This window comes from Stegodyphus dumicola, chromosome 10 (genome assembly GCF_044657685.1).
Source record: "Stegodyphus dumicola isolate Sdum_Otavi_A_Nest chromosome 10, ASM4465768v1".
NCBI lineage: Eukaryota > Metazoa > Arthropoda > Arachnida > Araneae > Eresidae > Stegodyphus > Stegodyphus dumicola.
Window position 1 is genome coordinate 125,084,398 of NC_140777.1, and position 18,528 is coordinate 125,102,925.

The 18,528-nt window shown below is 29.5% G+C and overlaps 1 protein-coding gene across 3 annotated transcripts in view; it reads left to right on the forward strand.

Annotated features, from left to right (window-relative positions):
- The window catches only part of LOC118198549 (uncharacterized), a 139,381-nt gene that overhangs the window by 45,416 nt on the left and 75,437 nt on the right, over positions 1-18,528 (forward strand). For all 3 annotated transcript variants that reach the window (XR_015043536.1, XM_085825511.1, XM_085825512.1), the window contains 2 exons: positions 2,810-2,941; positions 3,292-3,413. Coding sequence is in view for 2 of the 3 variants with exons in the window: in XM_085825511.1 (XP_085681637.1) it covers positions 2,810-2,941; positions 3,292-3,413 (254 nt within the window). In the remaining variant the exon portion in view is untranslated. The remainder of the gene's footprint in view (positions 1-2,809; positions 2,942-3,291; positions 3,414-18,528) is intronic.

Here is an 18,528-nt window from a genome sequence, read left to right on the forward strand (position 1 = left end):
TGCAAGAAGAGTTGATTGCTTTGAAGGAGAATATTTTAACATAAGTCAAAATCAAAACAAAAGGGTATTTTAAGTTTTGGAATTTAAAAGTTGTATGAGAGAAATATTTCCAAAATAAAAGTTGTTACCAAACGTTGACTATTCACTCTTCTTACTTGAGGAAGAAATTAAATTTAATAGAAGGAGGCTTAAGTCAATAATTTACTACAGAAAACCAGAAACAGGTTGAATATTTTTTAGCTCATCTTACTTGAATAATATATTTTAACTCTTCTTACTTGAGGAAGAAATTAAATTTAATAGAAGGAGGCTTAAGTCAATAATTTACTACAGAAAACTAGAAACAGGTTGAATATTTTTTAGCAAGGTGTTTTAAAAATTAAGTTAAACAATGTTGTGCCAAATGTTAAAAAAATTGCATTTGCACATTAAGCATAAACATGATGTTAATTAAAATTGAACTTTTGTGTAATTAGAATGTGTTATTGTTTCTGAAAACTTATTTATAAAATTAAAATTTGTAGTTTAAATGTTATCTTTAATTTGATTTATGTGCAGTTGTTTGTATTGTGATTATGTTATATGTGTATATTATAAAGAAAATTTTAAGTGGCTCTATGAAAAAAATTAATTTTTAAAAAGATATAAAAAAAGATTGGGAATCTCTTTCCTAGAAAATGATTTTTTTTTTTATCTTTCTCCGCCCTTCTACAAGAAAGTAAATTTTATATTTCTTGTTTAGATGCTCAAATGAGCTTCTTCTTTCATTAACTCACTGTTAATGGGTAAATTAGAAACTTTCTTTGAATCATTGAATCAGAGATAGTTCTAATCTCTCAAACTTCTCATTCTGAATTCAATATTATTCCTTTGAGTGCATTTCCCAGTCATGAGAATTTAGCGATGGAGTCATTGTTTTTCATAGCTGATTCTGGCCATTGGAAATTTTTGGTTAAAGACTTGTTTTTTTATTTGGATCATTTTCTGTGTTCTGAATTCAGATTAGTGAAGCTTTTCTTTGGTGTATCTTGGTAAAATTTCAAATTTTAAAATATTTAAAATTGGAGGGAATGTTTGGTTTGGGAAGATCCATGCACAAAAAGTCTCATGGAGTCTCCAAAAGACCCTAATACTATTAAGTTAAATATGATATAGTAAAAAAAAAAAAAAAAAAAAAAAAAAAAAAAAGAGAGAGAGAGAGATTCTTTTTATCTGAGTTGGATTCAAGGACAGAATTTTTGTGATGCATAGAATGAGAATATACTTTAAATTTCATACATATAAACAAGGGAATCTTAATATTGTTTGCTTATTCCCTATGCATGAATTAAAAAAAAAAGTTGGGGGGTCATACAACTACCACAGACTTTGAACACAATGACTCTATTATCTGTGTGCAGAGTTTTACTATGCAAGTACATGTTATACTACAAATTCACAATGTTCCTGACACAGCAATGCCCAAAATGACAGATTTCTTGTGTGTGCTGCCCTTATGGATCATACAGCCATAACATGTTTTTAGGTTAGGAATGAGGATGCTTTGCACAACAGAATGTATCTGCATGTATATTACAACATGGTATCATTTGCAGTTTCAGAGATCATTAAGGCAGTTATTGCTTCAGCTACTTTTAACTGAATTTCACTTTTGCTTGTAGCACTGTAATAGGCATGTCTGCCTATGTTGCCATCATGGGGGCGGGCTAATTATTGGAATCTTGTGTTATTCATCCCCACATTGGCCTAATACCTGAAATATGGTATGGGATGCCATTGAATATGAGCGTTTCTTAAAATTAGTAGGCATATCCAGGACTTTGACCAGCCAGCTTTACATTGCAGAGGTGTAGTCCCATGTTTTCAGAGTTTCTTTAAAATGTCTTACCAGCAAAATATTATTCAATTACATATCACATGCAGTATCTGACCTTTCCTTGATAGATAGTATGTTTCAGTTTTGCCTTGGCAGGCATTTTCATTAGAGCTTTTACCATTTGAAGACGTCTGGTGCTTGATTGCACAAAGACTGGCATGGCCAAACCATCAATGGCTATAAGAGAGAGAAAATTTAAGTGTGTAGATGGCAGTATGCCAAGTTACCATCCACAGTCTGTTTTGCATATGTTCAGCTGTGTAGTATGTTAAGCCATGTAGAAATAGTAGTCCAGCTGTGTTGCTGCCTGTTATGGATGCATGCAATCGTGATCATTACAAGTCCAAACTACTTGAAACTTTAACTATTTTATCTTTATAGTTTAAGACATTTATAAAATAAATATGGTTTCTGTTTTTGTCCTTCATGGTATTACAGTTGTAATGGCCAGGTACTTTATAAATATGAGGAAATAATTAATTTTTTATTAATATTCATGCAAAAATATGACTATGTATTCTTCTAGAACTTTCTTAAATGTTATTAAATATTTTTCTGAGCATTTTTGCCATAAAATCTTGTTAAGAAAATTTGCAAAAATTAATTGAATAAAAACTGAAACTTTGAAAAGTTAGTTTTTTACTAAAACTTGGGCAGTAATTTAGATTTAAATAAAAATGCAAGGTTAGATCAGTGGTTTTTCAGAAGTGTGTTTTGACAGAAGGAAAACTAATGGAAAAATGAGAAAATGTCAATAATATGCCACAACACACATGCACACACACTCACAAAAAGCATTAGAATTACTGGTTTAAATAGTCATAGTTTTCTGAATGTGCTAGTTTTTTAAGTGGCTTGGTTTCTGATAAATTCATAGATCTCTCAATGAATGTTTAAAGTTTGTTAATCTTATAAATGTTTCTTTATTTCTAGACTTTCGTGAATTTGATTGATGGAAGTAGTGATTATGAGAAGGGAGAACTTATTGAACTAAGAATTGAAGATGCAATTGAAAATTTCTGCAAAGAGGCTACCAAAATTTTGCCAATGCCAAATTTAATACCGGTAGTGTAGTTTACTTATTTCCCTGAATTATAATTTTTATTCCAAAAGTGCAACAAAAATTCTTATAAAATAGCCAAGCAATGCATTAAATAAGCAACAACAGTTGTTCAAATATTTAAGCATATCTGCACAAAATTATATAAGAAATGTGTGTGTAATTTCAATCATGCATTTTTCATGTAAATGATAAAGTTAAATATTTTAATTTATCTCTTTATTATTTTTAGAAATAATAATTTTCATGTATATTTTCATATATATATTCATATCAACTAAACAGTATTAAAAGTATTAAAAGGTTTTTATGTGTTATTTTTTTAACTGCCTTATTATATTTTTTTCCCATGTAGGTTGTTGACTTCTGGGTACAGCAACATACTGTGGACATTAAAAGTCAGCCTTCATCTGAAGATTCAAAAAGCTCCCAAAATATTTCATTATTACAGAGGGTTTTAAATTGTCTTAGTGTGGAGTAAGAGTGAACATTTCATGCTATTGTTATTATGTGTTACTATATATTGAAAAGGAATTTTTTTAAATACCACATTAATATCTAGCACACTAAAATGTTTTCATAATATTTCATTATTACAGAGGGTTTTAAATTGTCTTAGTGTGGAGTAAGAGTGAACATTTCATGCTATTGTTATTATGTGTTACTATATATTGAAAAGGAATTTTTTTAAATACCACATTAATATCTAGCACACTAAAATGTTTTCATAATATTTCATTATTACAGAGGGTTTTAAATTGTCTTAGTGTGGAGTAAGAGTGGACATTTCATGCTATTGTTATTGTGTGTTACTATATATTGAAAAGGAATTTTTTTTAAATACCACATTAATATCTAGCACACTAAAATGTTTTCATTTAAAAGTTCTGATTTTTATGTAATACATGAATGCAAAAAATTATTTTTAGCACCACAAATTATAAAAATATTTAAATTCAAGGATGTAAGATATCTATGTAGATTTTCATATGATATTCATTGTTTAGTTTCAGCTCAAATTTTCAAATTCTGTTTTTTTATATCTGTATGAAATATAGGTCAGTCAAGAACATCCATAATATCGATACAAAATATGGTGTTAAACATGATTTTATTGATAGCAAGTAAATGTGATACACTACTAAAAAGTTTCTAAAGCTAAGTTTTGAATCCTCAATTTTTATTATTTCAGTTTCTGACAAAGTAAAAGGGAATATTGGTTTGCTTTTTCAGTTTCTTTGTTATGAGTAAATTAAAGTTTTTTATGCATTTAAGTAATAACAATTTGTATAATTTAACTTATATTTTGCTATATTATTTAATATTATTTTTATGCATGTCTTGATTTTAAGGTGCAAATGCATTTAGGCTTATAAATTTATTTTTATCATAATTGTTCTTAATATTATTATAAGATAGGTACCATTCTGTTATCAGGGCCAGGTCTAAAAATGTATATATGTATTCATGCATGTATGTACATGCATGTAGTTTTCACGATTTCCAAGAAATTTGGATTTTAGTTTAAGATCAGGTCCAAATTGTGTATGCTTGATTACTACTACATCATAAAGCTGGAACTTTATGAGATGGTTTATGCCATAGGTTGTAATTTTTCGATTTTTAGCCTGCACATTCAAAATTTGTTGTTTAGCTTCCTTGCGAAAATCATCATGAGCGTTGATGAAATCTGACTGGATCTCTCTGCATTTAACAGCTCTGTTATTTTTCATGATTAGCAGATTTCATTTTATTTCTAAATTTGAGTTCAAATGGAGTTGTATTGATACTGCTTTGGTGTGTTGAATTAGTCACGTGCTGAACTTCACCGACATGTGTATACCATTTTGACAGATTTTGAATCTATAATTTGGAGAGAATGGAAATTATGACAGAATTCAATCTGTCAATTTTCCATTGGCACGAAGCAATCCTGTAGTAATTTGAATGTGCTGGATGTTGTTGGTTGAACAATAATCTTGAAAATCTTTTGAAGTAAATGCTGAACCCCTATCTGAAATTATACGAGAAGGATTTCCAAAAACAAATTTTTGATTTTCCAATTTAGATAGTACTTCAACACTATCAATAGATTTTGTTGGGTAAAGCCATACAAACTTTGTAAAAGAGTCAATAACAGCAAATATATACTTGTAATTTTTATGAGTACTTTGGAATAGTCCTAAATGATCAATGTGATATGTATAAGGTGGTACATCTTGTTTGGGTATAGAATGCAACATACCTTCTTGTTTGCCACATTTACGATTAATTAGTATGCAAGGAACACAATTTGCAAAATAGATATCAATTTTATCTTTAAGCTTTGGTATATAACATTCTTCTTTAATAAGGTCTTCAGTTCGTTGAGAATCGAAATGTCCATGAAGATGTGCGTCCTTAATTATGTCAGTTTGCATTGATTCTGGGACAACAAGTAATTCGTTACTGTCTACAGATTTATAAAGTATATCAACTGAAATGCATCACAAGGTTTAATTTTTAAGACTTCTTTGATAGCTCATATCTTGCTCACGAGCATATCATATTTTTAAAATGAGGCTATCTTGGGTAATGATCATAAGAGGGGATCTGCTCAGTACATCAATATGTGTTATTCATGCTCCCGTTTTGTTTTCTATTTTGTAGTCGAATTCTTCTAACATCGATGATCAACGTGCTATTCATGTATTTAAGTCTTTCTTGTTCGTTGTCATGTTGAATGCATTACAGTCACTAATAATTTTGAAGTGTTTTCCTAAAAGATAAAGTTTAAATTTTTTCAAAGCTTGAATTACAGCTAATACCTCAAGTTCAAAACTGGTAAATTTCTTTTCCGTATCAGGACAGTTATTCTACGCTATGAGAGTCGATAGCAAGTTATGGGCCGCCAGATAGCTATATAGGTAGATGTCGCTGCTAGTGAAAAACAGGTCTGCCCGACATCCTACATTCTCTGAGTACCTAAGTAAGTTGTAGAGAGCGCGCAAAAAAGTGTTGCCGCATCGTCAATCAGGGTTGTGCAGTTGATGTACTAAGTAGACAATGGCTTTATATATATATTCGCCGCTGATTTTTTTCATATTTACACGAAGAATACGGTCGTAGATCTCTGAATTGGTGGCGAATTTATAGAAAATATGTTGATGCTTTTGCTCTAGCAGAAGATGTTTTCATTGAGTATTTCAGATAGCCAAAATTTATAGTTATTTTAATTTGCGATGTACTGAGAGAGTATTTGGAGCCACATTCAGAAAACAAGAACGCAGTTTCTACTGAAAGAAAGGTTATTATTTATACTATTCCTTAAATTATAGATGTATATTGTAATTATATGCTTTAAAAATGTAGAAGTTTATCAAGCACTTATAGACATTCAATAAGCTTCTACTCGATTTATGTACATAAAGAATTACGTTTATTTTAAAATCTAACAGTTGAATATCTTACGAACAATACTGTACATAAAAAGGAATGTCGTTCATTATTATGCGAAATTCACACTACTGTAAAATAAAAATAAAAGAAAATTATAAAACTATAAAATAGCTTTATAATATTTTTACAGTAGCAGTACTACTACTAGTGAGATAGTTTTAAAAATAAGTTTTAGCCCAGAAGGGCTATTAACTTTGTTTTGCCATTTTGTAGCGTTTCACTTTTCAAAACGTTGCCACTAAATATCATCGCACTATATATTTAAAGAAATTAAATAATGAGGAATCTGCATAAATATATGAATGTTTCTCGCACTGTGATAAAACAACGGTGCCTAGAGCCATGAAATTTTGAATAACGTAATCCTCCATCCTAATATAGGCATCTCGGAAGCCAAAATTTGGAACTGGGAATTTGTTTTATTATATATTTCATATTTTGTAAAGCATTTATGAGTGTTTGATTAAGAAACTGAATGATTTCAAAGCGAGCAATGGCAACATTGTACGGAAAATAAAAGAGGAAAGAAACATTTTCATCTCTACCGCGCGAAACTATGTATTGAAAATTCTAAAGATATGCTATTTTTAAATTATATGATTTTGCTGTTGAAATTGAATTTTATGGTTTAAATGCAAAGAAAATGATATTTAATAAATAAAGGTAACACACAAAAAATTAAAAAAAAAAACGGCCTTTTGGGAGTAATATAAAATCTGAAAACTTTCAGATTTTTTTTTTTTTGTTGTGTGTATGTGTGTGTGTGTAATTTTATTATGTTTTAAAATTGGTTTCTAAGGGAGGACTTTCTGAGGGAAACTGTCTTGTATACACATTACATATGGGGAAAGCCATGAAAACGGCAATACGGGCAGCTCGTTTGTGGGATTTGAACCTCAGACCAAACTACTTGCGTTCAGCGACTCTACCGCTCGGCCCCTGGTGGGCTTATTAGCAGAATTATACTGTATTATTATTGTATTATGCTATAAAGTAACAATGCCATAAGACTGAGACATACCTTTAGAATTTCCGATACATAGTTTCGCGCACTAGAGATGAAAATATTTCTTCCTCTTTTAAGTTATGGAGTAGTACTTTTGTAATCCATTAGTATTAAAAAATCATTGTTTCTTTGCAAACTTTAAAAAAAAAAAAAAAAAAAAAAATACTATTCATAGTAGAGTTCTCATTTTTATATTGTAAAAGAGATATTGATTATTATTAGTTTTCTATTTAATGTGTGGAAACGCTGGTTTGACAAGGACTTCAACTGCAGAAAATTATTTAAAGAAACAGTGCAAATCGTGAAAAAAAAATCACCTTCAGTATATTTAAAAAATACTGATAAATTTATAAAATAATCTGAATTACTATAAAAGATTTTCTTATATGAAATTATCTAAGTGCATTTAGTTACAATATTATTAACGGGAATATCGTTTTGTGTAAAGGTAAAGAAAATATTTTTTCGTGCTAAATTAATTAATGGATTATTTATTTTGAGCAAAAAAAAAGCACGAAAATCAGAGTTTAAATTATCCCGAAAAGTCAAAGAAACGCTTTTGTCAAAGAACGATTCATCTTAACCCGTGTTCCTCAATTTCCTATATACATCGTACACTGATTATTTTTACTTTAATACTTGCATTGTGAAAATAATATTATTATCTTTTAATTATTTTCACAGAATAAAATCTTTTGAGAAGGAAGAATATTTTAAATAAGCAGTTTTTATATATATATTAAATTAAAATAACAGCAATGTAATATTAAAAAAAAGGATTAGTAGTTGTGTGACAAAAATTACAATACGAATTAATCACACATACAGGATAGATTAGTATAATTTTGGTATATATTTTATATTGAAAAAATATTTTCTCTCATGTTAATTATAGAAAAAAAATTATTTAAAATGAAACATTTTGATGCGTGTGTGATAGCTGAATGCAGCAGCAATCGGCTATACTATAATAGCGAATGAATTTTAGTTCTTTTCCTGAAAGAAATAATTATCATAGAAAAAGTAAATAAAAAAAGGAAGAAATATTTTCTTTCTAATTTCTTACTTTCTAATATTAACTGTAAAATAAAATGCGTGAAAACAGCTTAATGTAAGCATATTAAAAAACAAAAAAGAGAACTTAGTTTGCAATTAGATTGTAATGCAAGTTAATCATATTATAAATTTAAATGAATAAAATTGTTTATTTCTAAAAAGATTTGAAGTAAGCTTAATTCGTTTACTCATATCTATTTACCGTTGCTTTAATGGTATCCCATATCACTCTTTATTTCTTAGTCCTAAATTCCTGCGTTAACTTTCCCCTTAAAAAACGGGATTTTATTTCACATGCTGCGTGTTGGTTATAATACTGTTTTGTGGCATTTTTTTAACTACAAATGCAGCGTGTGAGTTGGTGAAATAATGAGAGAATATTCCTAGAACTTCAAGTAGATACAGCATAACATGACCATGCAAGATTAAATCTTTGAAAATGGAATTTACAAATCTTTGAAGCACAGAAGGCAGAGTACAGAGACTAAAAGGTACATATAGAAACTGATATTGTTCATTATGTGTGACAAATGAAGTGTAATGTCGGCTATTTTTGTTGACAGTTACATGAAAGAAAGGATTTTTTAAATTGATTGTTGTGAATGTATTAGCACCTTGTAGCTTATCCAGTAAATCTTTTATTAAAGGTAAGGGATACCGATTTTTAACTATTTTCTTGTTTAATTTGTAATAGTCTATACAAACTCTAGGGTTGCCATTTTTCTTGCTTACTACTACAACTTGACTAGAATATTCAGAAGAACAAGGTATAATTATGCATTCGTTCAACCAAATTTGAACTTGTTTGTCTACAATGTCTCTTTCAACAAAAGGTAATCAAGGTCTGTGAAAAATAGGTGTTTTATCTTTTACTTGAATGGTCATCTTAATTTTCATAGTTTTGAGAGGTCTGTAATCAGAAACAAGATTTGCAATAATCCTAACTTGTTCTTTTGTAGCAGTAAGACCTGTTTCTAATTCAAATGTTTGTTTAAGGGAAATATTATTCATGGACACATCTTATGGATAAATTTTTTTAACAATATGTTTAGCAGGGTTCGTACGATCCTTAAGAGTCCTTAAGTTTTTTGGAATCGATTTTTGGTCCTTAAAAGTCATTAATTTTGGCCAAAATCGGCAGAAGATCCTTAACCCTTTGTTGCATACAAATAATCCAGAGAAGTTAAACGAAAATGTTTGTATTTTTTCTACTTAAAATAACCTTAGTAATAATAAAAAAAAATTAATTTTATTCAAATTTCATTTTAAATAATTGCTACAGTATGTTCACTACAGTTGACAGCATGCATATATGTACTTGCGTATAAATCTCTTCCCAACGATTTATGGTCATTGCATTTAAAATCATTTCCTGCCTTGTTTGCAGTGATCATTACCATCTTTTAAATGGTAAATCTATAACTGACATGCAACGGGTGGCCATAATTAAACTGACAGTGCTCACAGTGTTCTGTAGTGCAATCTATTTGCGAGAATGACGCCACATTTTGTAGGAAGATTAAACAAGACGGGGGGGGACGAAGGATTCCGAAAAAAAAAGTTCCAAAAGTCGCCGCTAGGGGAATATTTGGCACTGCGTAATAGAAAATAGAGTGTTATAAATAGAGTTTAAATAGAGTTTCCGGTCCTGTCGGGGTAATGTTCTCATAGAAGAATGGACCTACGATAAATTCCGCTGTGAACCCACACCAAACAGTTAAACAGGTAATTTTTCTTCGGGACATTAGACATTGCAACTTGAAGAAGGATGCAACTTGGAAAGTTGCATCCTTCTTCAAGTTTTGATTCCAGAAGATTTTAGAAAAGTGTGACAAAATGGAAAATGTCTCTATGGTATCAACACGTAATGAATGTATTTTACAGAAAATTTGCAATGAATTTCTTACTTTTTAAAGAACATCTGGAAGAACAATGAAAACATAATATTTGAATGTTTTACTTCTGATACTAGAATCTTTTTCTTAACATGCTTATCTTCCCTTTATTTTCTCTACTTTTCACTAGACACAAGTATTGAAAATATTAAAAATGCTTCTAATCTTATCACATGGACAGGCATTATAGAAAGGAATTTTTTGATTAATAAAGAAATTGAAAACTGGCAATTTAAAAGATTCATCTAATATGTCTTAATGCATCATACACAGGTCTGACGCTAGGCATTTTCCCACCTGGTGCAGTCGCGTGGAATATTCAACTTATCTCTGTAGATCCTAAATTTTGTCGACTAATGCCTTTCTAAATTCTGTTTCCAGTGCCTGTTGTAAATTCTAAAAGTTTGCCATTTCTGCATTTTGTTGCTCGGTGTGTCACTAAATTCTAAAAATTCTGCCACACCAGCTCTTGGCCCTTACCATATATATTTCCTGTTTCTTCTGAATGTTCATATTACTAAAGAAATAAAATTAGCAGCTTTTTCTATACATTCTAAATGCATGTAGTTTTTTTAGAATAACAAAAATCTTTAATTAAATCCAAAAATTCCAAAATGAAAAGGAAGCGTGTTGAAGAAAGAAACCGAATACATACAGAGAAAGAAAATTATTCTTCAAATATATATACAGGTATTATTATGTAAATTACCCAGTTTATAATTTCAGCCTTTACTATAATTTCCCATTTCTATTTCCTCCCCAGAATGCAAATCATTTAGGCAGTTTTAAAACTGAAGTTTTTGCTGTGTAAGCCAGAATGTGTTTTTAATCTCCACTTGCTTGCTGCATTAGTTCCTGCCAGCTCTGATAATTTGTAACTTTTTGTCTTTACATTATGGTTTCTGACATTTGAATTTGTTGTGACGATAGAGTTACTGATCCGGCTTAAATTTAAATTAAATTATGTAGTCTTTGACCACTAGTCCACATTTTTTTGTTTGAATTTAATTGTTCTTGTTTAATTACATCACCACAAACTACAATTGAATTGGTTAGCATAAGAACATGCATTTAAGTTCATTTTAAACAAGAGGCTTATTTAAACCTTTGTCTGACTTTGTAGTTACTTTGAGACATAGCAATAACTTGCTTCACATCTGTTGGGAGTTTTTGGACTATTTAACTTTTACTAGATCAAGTAAACTCTCATAGGTACATTGTGAAGAGGTTAACAAGTTAGGAGATAAAGCATGCAGAAACTAGTGAGAACATTGGTTTGCATGTTGAAAAAATTTCTAATTCTTAGTTTTATGCTTAAAGAGAAGAAAATCGATATAAATTAGACAAAATGTCTGGCCATGGTTTAAATTAAAAAGATGCATAAATATTTTGTTGAGTGTTGTTACTACAAAACATAAATGTTTTGTAGTAACAACACAGTAGTTTTGTAGTAACTACAAAACATAAATCTTTTGTAGCTTTTAATGTATAATTATCCTAATATCGTTTAAGAATCAATGACATAAATTGTATGTATTTTAAAGTGTGAAATTTTATTAGATTGTGATTTTAATGGGGACTTTTAACAATATTGTTAAAAAATAAGTAAAATTGTAATAGTGGCCATGTAAATCCATAATGACTAAAGTTATCTAACTAACTAATTTAATTTATAACTAACTGCTTACCCTTAAAAATTATCTCTGCATATTAAAGTGAGTTATTGCCTTTCATTATTCCTTAGCCTGGTACAAAGTAAAACACAAAAATGTAAAAATTCATATAAACTTATTCTTCGTATCTAGTGAGACGTAAAATAACACAAAGCAACTTAGGTGCTTCAGTGGCTTATTGGAACTTTAAGGTATACAGTACAAAGTCTGTAATCCGGACGTCCATAATCCGGAATGATCTATAATCCGTACCTCAAAGCTACAAACTTTATGAGCATGCGTTATGCGTTTACGCATGTGTGTTTAATATATAACAAGTGGTATAATCTAGCCTAAAATTATCTAAGGCATTTCAGTTAATGTTGCAGATTGCGCTGTTCCTTAATCTTCTAATTGAATCCGGCTTATTATCTTTTGCAGACTGTCAGAACAATTTTTTTATAAAAAGTAAGCTTGAACTTTCGATTATGTTAAAAAGAGTTTCCAATTCTGGATCTGCCAAAGGATCTACAAAGTGAAAGCATGTTTCGATGTGCATTAAACAAAAAGTGGAATTACTGCAAAAAATGGATAAAGACCTATCCATCTCAAAATTATGTGAGAAGTATGGCATTGGAAAGTCCACTATATATGACACAAGAAAAAGGAACTTTTTAAATTTTTTATGGAAGCATCTTAAACAACTTGCATTGAAAGAAATGTTTAATGAAGTAAACAAATAAATAGTAAGCTTTTTTTTTTTTTTTTTTTTTGTAAATTTTGATACCCTTTAGATCATAATTGTTCTTTATCTCATAAATTACGATTTCATATTTTTAATTGTATCATTTCTGCATGCCATCTTACCAGATTTAAATTGATGATCTATAACCTTGAAAAACCCCTAATCCGGAATCGCCGAAGTCCCGACGAGTCCGAATTATGGACTTTGTACTGTATTAACTGGGTTACAATCCCTTAAACTCTACACGGAGCTATGACACTTACTGCAACAGACAGAGCCTAGCTAACGGTGCCCACATCAGGTCTTTCAATTGTGTTCTGATCAGCAGGTCTCTGTGTAGGCAAGGAGCAACGGTGACAACAGCCAGTCTTTTGTTATAAATAATTCTAATTATGATTTTACTTCTTATTTTAACACATGATGCTTGACATAAAAATCTACCTGCTATTTACTAAACCTCTAGATTGAGCAAGTAATGAGACATAAAGAAAGAAAAAAAAAAAAAGAAAAAAAAGAAAAAGAAACTATTAGTAAAACGCAAATAAAATGTCACTTATCTTCTTTCAAATATGTCGGAACTATTGTAAGTGTAAAATATTTAATGCTGTTTGATTAGTTTCATAAAGTATATTTTATGCTCAAACTTATTAATAATTATGTTAATTAAGTTATGCTTAATAATAATGCATCCTACTTACAGATCTATTTTACTTTTTGGATGGTATTAAAAAAGTGAATTTAAGGCATAGATAATAATTTTAATTGAATTTATTAATTTGCTATTTGCTCATAGGTCCTTAATTTTTTTCATTAATGGTCCTTAAAAGTCCTTAATTTCCATGTGCAGAAATGTGTACGAACCCTGGTTTAGAAATATGAACATCATCTTTGTTTATATTAACTTCACCTTGTTTAAGAATATTCATGCCAGTTATAGTGTCAAATGGCATTACATTGCTGTCTACAACATAAATATTAGTCATAAATAATTCTGTATCTATTAAAATCTCGGCTGTAAAATAACCGGTGTTTAATTTTGCCATTACCGAAGCGGTATAAAACATGCTTAAAGAAGTATTTCGTATTTGTTTATAAATGTCATTAGGTAGAACCCAAGCTTGCTTTGCTTCGGATATCAATGATGACAGTTAGTGGTACATCATTAATTTTGAATACTTTATGGAGTAGGTTGTTCAATGCATGAAATTATAACATTTTGATGTCTGGTAATTACTGGAATTTTCTGAGAAACCTTTTCTGTCACGTGAAACTAAAAATGTAGATTCACAAAGTTGAATTTCACACTTTAAAAAAGAAAGATCAGAAATTGTTACATCACATTTTGAATATGTGTTTCGCTTAAAATCTAAAACAAGATTTTCTGGCAACAAATTTAGACCAATTGAAATCAAAAGTGGGCCATAGAATTTTGAATCCTGTTGCAGTGAATCTAAATTTTGTATAGCGATATTGAGCTCATCATATAAGCTTGCAAAGCTTGAACATTTGAAGAATTATTTACACTTTAAACATTTGCTTGAAAGCTTGAACATTTGAAGAATTATTTACACTTTAAGTTTAAAAGTTTAATCATAAAAGAATCAATGATATCTTTTGGATCTTTTTTCTTAACTAGGATTTATTCTTTTTGACCAAAACGATCTTTAAGTAACTTTTGTTGTTGTCATAATTGTTATCAGTTAATTTAAACCAGATTTATACACTTAATGCTCCTCCAGTCAAGTATCTTTTTAAATAGGCAAACTTTTCAATTTTTGAAAGTAAATCATTTCAATCAATAGTAGTTTCAAACGACTTCAGGAATTCATTCCACAATCTTGAGTCTCCCGAATACGGTTTGATTATTAACTTGGGAAGTTTAACTGAAGAGAGGAAATTTAAGCTATCATTATGAGTACTTAACAGTTTTTCAGATGTTGATGAGTTAGTAAAAGTTTCTGTTTCAATAAATGTTTAAGCTTGTTAGTATACCTGATATATTTTTCTTGGTAATCAGTACTAGTGTTTACTTCTTCCTCAATTAAGTTTACATCAATGAAATGTTCAATTTAACTATCTAACGATTTTATTTTTTTCATTTTTTCTATTAAAACTTCTAGAAATTCGTCCAAGATATCACATGTAACATTTTCATCTGCTAAAGCAGTATCAGTTCTTGAAATTAGTTTATTAGTACTGCTTCTTTCATTGCTACGTTTTCATTTTAATTTTTCAAAATTTCTTCAGAAGAAATGTTTATTACTTTAAACAATTATACAGTCAAAGTGAAATTGATAAATGTAAAGTGCTCACCTTGTAATCCTTTCAAAAATGAGTGGCACAATCCAGCTATGGGTACAAAATCGAAACAAAGCGCTTTGGACATCAAAATATAGAGAAGCATCACTACAATTCATCAAGTTATTGTTAAACTAGGATTACATTAGAATGAGAAGAAAAAGAATAATCATCAAAACATTTTGGACACATCTGTCCTCAATATCTTTCAGCTCTAGTCTGACCGCACATTCATTTAGATGGTGCTATAACATAATCTTAGTTAGAGTTACAGTTCCTATATATATATCTACTGCCTTACTTGGCTTTTATTTTTGCAATCATTGTTTAAAGTCATAACTTTCAATTATAGAAGTGTTTTGAATGATGAAAATAATCACATTTTATCAATGTCAAATTAAAAAAAAATTGACAAATAACGAAATTTAACTTTTAATGCGGTCTTGCTGTTCCTATACTGATATTTGGGAAAATTTTATGCTTATTATGAAAAAATGAAGTTTAAAAAAGTTGGACTTAGGTATGACGAAAATTGACCAAGTCTTTTAATTTCAAAATTTGTAGTTTTTGATGTCATTTTCAACTTGTCTTGAGGATAAGTTACTCAAGTTAGAATAATTCAAAAAAAAATAAGTTTAAATAAAGTGCAGCATAAAATGTGTGTAATTTAATAGGCCATACGAGGAAGTTATGTGGTGTTCACATCAGATTTTTTAATTTCTTGATTTATTTATTTTATGTAAATACTGAGGATGAAAATGCAATTTGCATGCATATATATAATAAAGTTTTCTATCTGATGAAATTGTGTTTATTTAAATACATGGATTTCTAGTTTCTTTTGATTAAAATTCATATAATTAATTATGTGAACTTTTTAAACTAGCCATTTAATTTTAAATTTGAACTTCTTACATGTAATTAAAGTAACAGTTTTATTGTGTGTAATTGTGATATGGAAATTTTCAGTGCAGAAACATTAATGATATAATTAAACTTTAGGTAAGCATTCTGTAATGCAGATTAGCTGTTTTACTGTAGTTCAAAAATAATTAATATCCGTACAGCATACAATCTGACATGTCTGTCCCTAACGTTGAATTAAATTACAATTATGCATGTACACAAAATTAACACCTATGTAATTTAGTTAAAATTTTTTTAAAATATACTGAACTTTAAATAAAATAATAAACCTCTTACAGTACTTTAAACAACATTTGCAAAATTTTTTTATCCTTATTATTACAGATATAATCCATTAATGTAGCATATTTAATAATCCATCATTGCTAAAATTCTGCTCTGTGTGCATCAACTGATTATTCTTGTCATATGAAGTTAACTATGTATTAGTTTAAAACATAACTGCTGCTAAATTTATTTAATTCATATTCTATTTGCTGTTGTCTTTTAATTTTCATTTGATAGTTCTGTGCTGAGCATCAGAGTACAGTGGTACTTCAGCATGTGAGTTTAATTCGCTCCATGATTGGCTTTGTAAATGGATCTACTTATATCCTGAAACAATTTTCCTCAAACAATACATTACATAGTGATATTAATCTATCTTGGGACCCCAAGCAATCACCTCAATTTTTTTTTAATGTTTTTAAATAAGTAAAAATACATTGTACTGTATAGAAAACTAATAAAAAACTATTGAATTCCTAGGTTGTAAGCTACTCCAGTTGTTCCTCAATGAGTTTGTTTATGTCTTCCTCATCCATCTCAAGATCCATGATTTTTCCATATAACACAATCTCTTTAAAAAATTTCTCTATAGGTTCAGGTTTGAATCTTTCAAAATCACTTTCAGATACAGCTTCAGGCTTCAACTTCTTCCAAGGAGTTCAAGGTCCTCCTTGAAACACCCAGCCATGCCTATATTGAGAATTCTTAGGCTTATTTCAATATTATAATGGTCCTTCTAAAACTTATGAAAGCTGAAGTCGGTCCATTGTATCAAAACAGTGGTGAAACAGGTGTTTGATCAAGAATTTTTTTAAATTTGAAATTCCTGGTCTCCTGGTCTGTGGGCTGTAGGATAGGAATGATGTTGGATCGAACATAGAGACCCTGATGCACCTTGAACTCTTCTAGGATGTAATCTTTGAGGCTCAGTGGATGCGCAGGAATGTTTTTGAGTGTGAAAAAGGCTTGTAGTTGTTATTTTCCTCCAGATACTTTTAATAGCAGAACCAAAGACCAGCCTTATCCACTATATAAAGAACCCATACCCTCAGGTTTACCTTTCACATACCTGGAGGTTTTTTTTTTTTTTTTTTTTTTTTTTGCAGTAGTACCTTTAGTAAAGGACATCCAGTGGACCAGATATTTTGTTCGTTAAATATAGGTGTCCCTTCTTCAGAGGGTACATACTAAACAATTCTACTTAGATATTCAAATTGTTACCAAGCTTTAAATAAATGATATATAAATGTGTAACATAGTCACAGGTTTGTTTGAAGTAACAGTCACAGGTGAGTTTGAAGTTAATGAAAATTCTTAATTAAAAACGTTTAGTTATTCCAAAAATGTATGAAAGGAACAAGAGTTTTTTTTACTTACAGAAATATATTGAAAATAATCCATTACATGGGTTTGTTTAAAAGTCTGTTCATTGCAAAAATGTTTTTTCCACGTAGATTTTAAAGTCCTTGATAATAAAAGTCTGTCACTGTGACCAACATCATGATGTTTTTTGATTGAGAGGTGTATTTTAAGGTGACTGTAAAGTTTTTTTTTTTTTTTTTAATTACACTTTTCTTCTTGCTCTTCATGTTCCTTACTGTTTTTTCAGTTAGTTTTGCTAAAGCTCACATCATCAATTCAATTGAAATAAAATATTTTTATGTTTGTTATTTGTGGCATCAATGCAGAAGTTTTCATTGATTTCTAAATATTCTAGCATTTGAGCATTGCTCCTGATTTTGACAAGTTCAAACAATTCATTTACATCAGCAGTGTTTTCACTGAGAGCTCTTGAAACTGTAATTTCAAAGTCTGTTTTCTTAAAACAATGCTGAGCACAACTGTGTAATACAAATTTAATAGCCTTGTTATCCACTGAACAGCATTCAATATATTGACATATTCTGCAAACTGATTGCTGTTTCTGCTTGGCAAAGAACATGCAATAAAAACAGTTTTCTGTAACAAACCTTGAAGCTTCTACTTATGCCATGGTCCAACCCTATACAGTCAAAAGTCTTTAGTCCGGACTCGTAGGGACTTCACCGATTCCAGATTATCAGTTTTTCTGGATTATAGATCATCAGTTTAAATGTGGTAAGATGGCATGCAGAAATTATAAAATTAAAAATATGAAACCAAAATTTATGAAATAAAGAGCAATTATGATCTAAAGGGTATCAAAGTTTACAAAAAAAAAGATTAATATTTATTTGTTTACTTTATTAAACATTTCTTTCAACGCGCACATGCGTAAAGCATACATTACGCATAGTCGAAATTAGAAAATTGCAACCAGAAAACTATT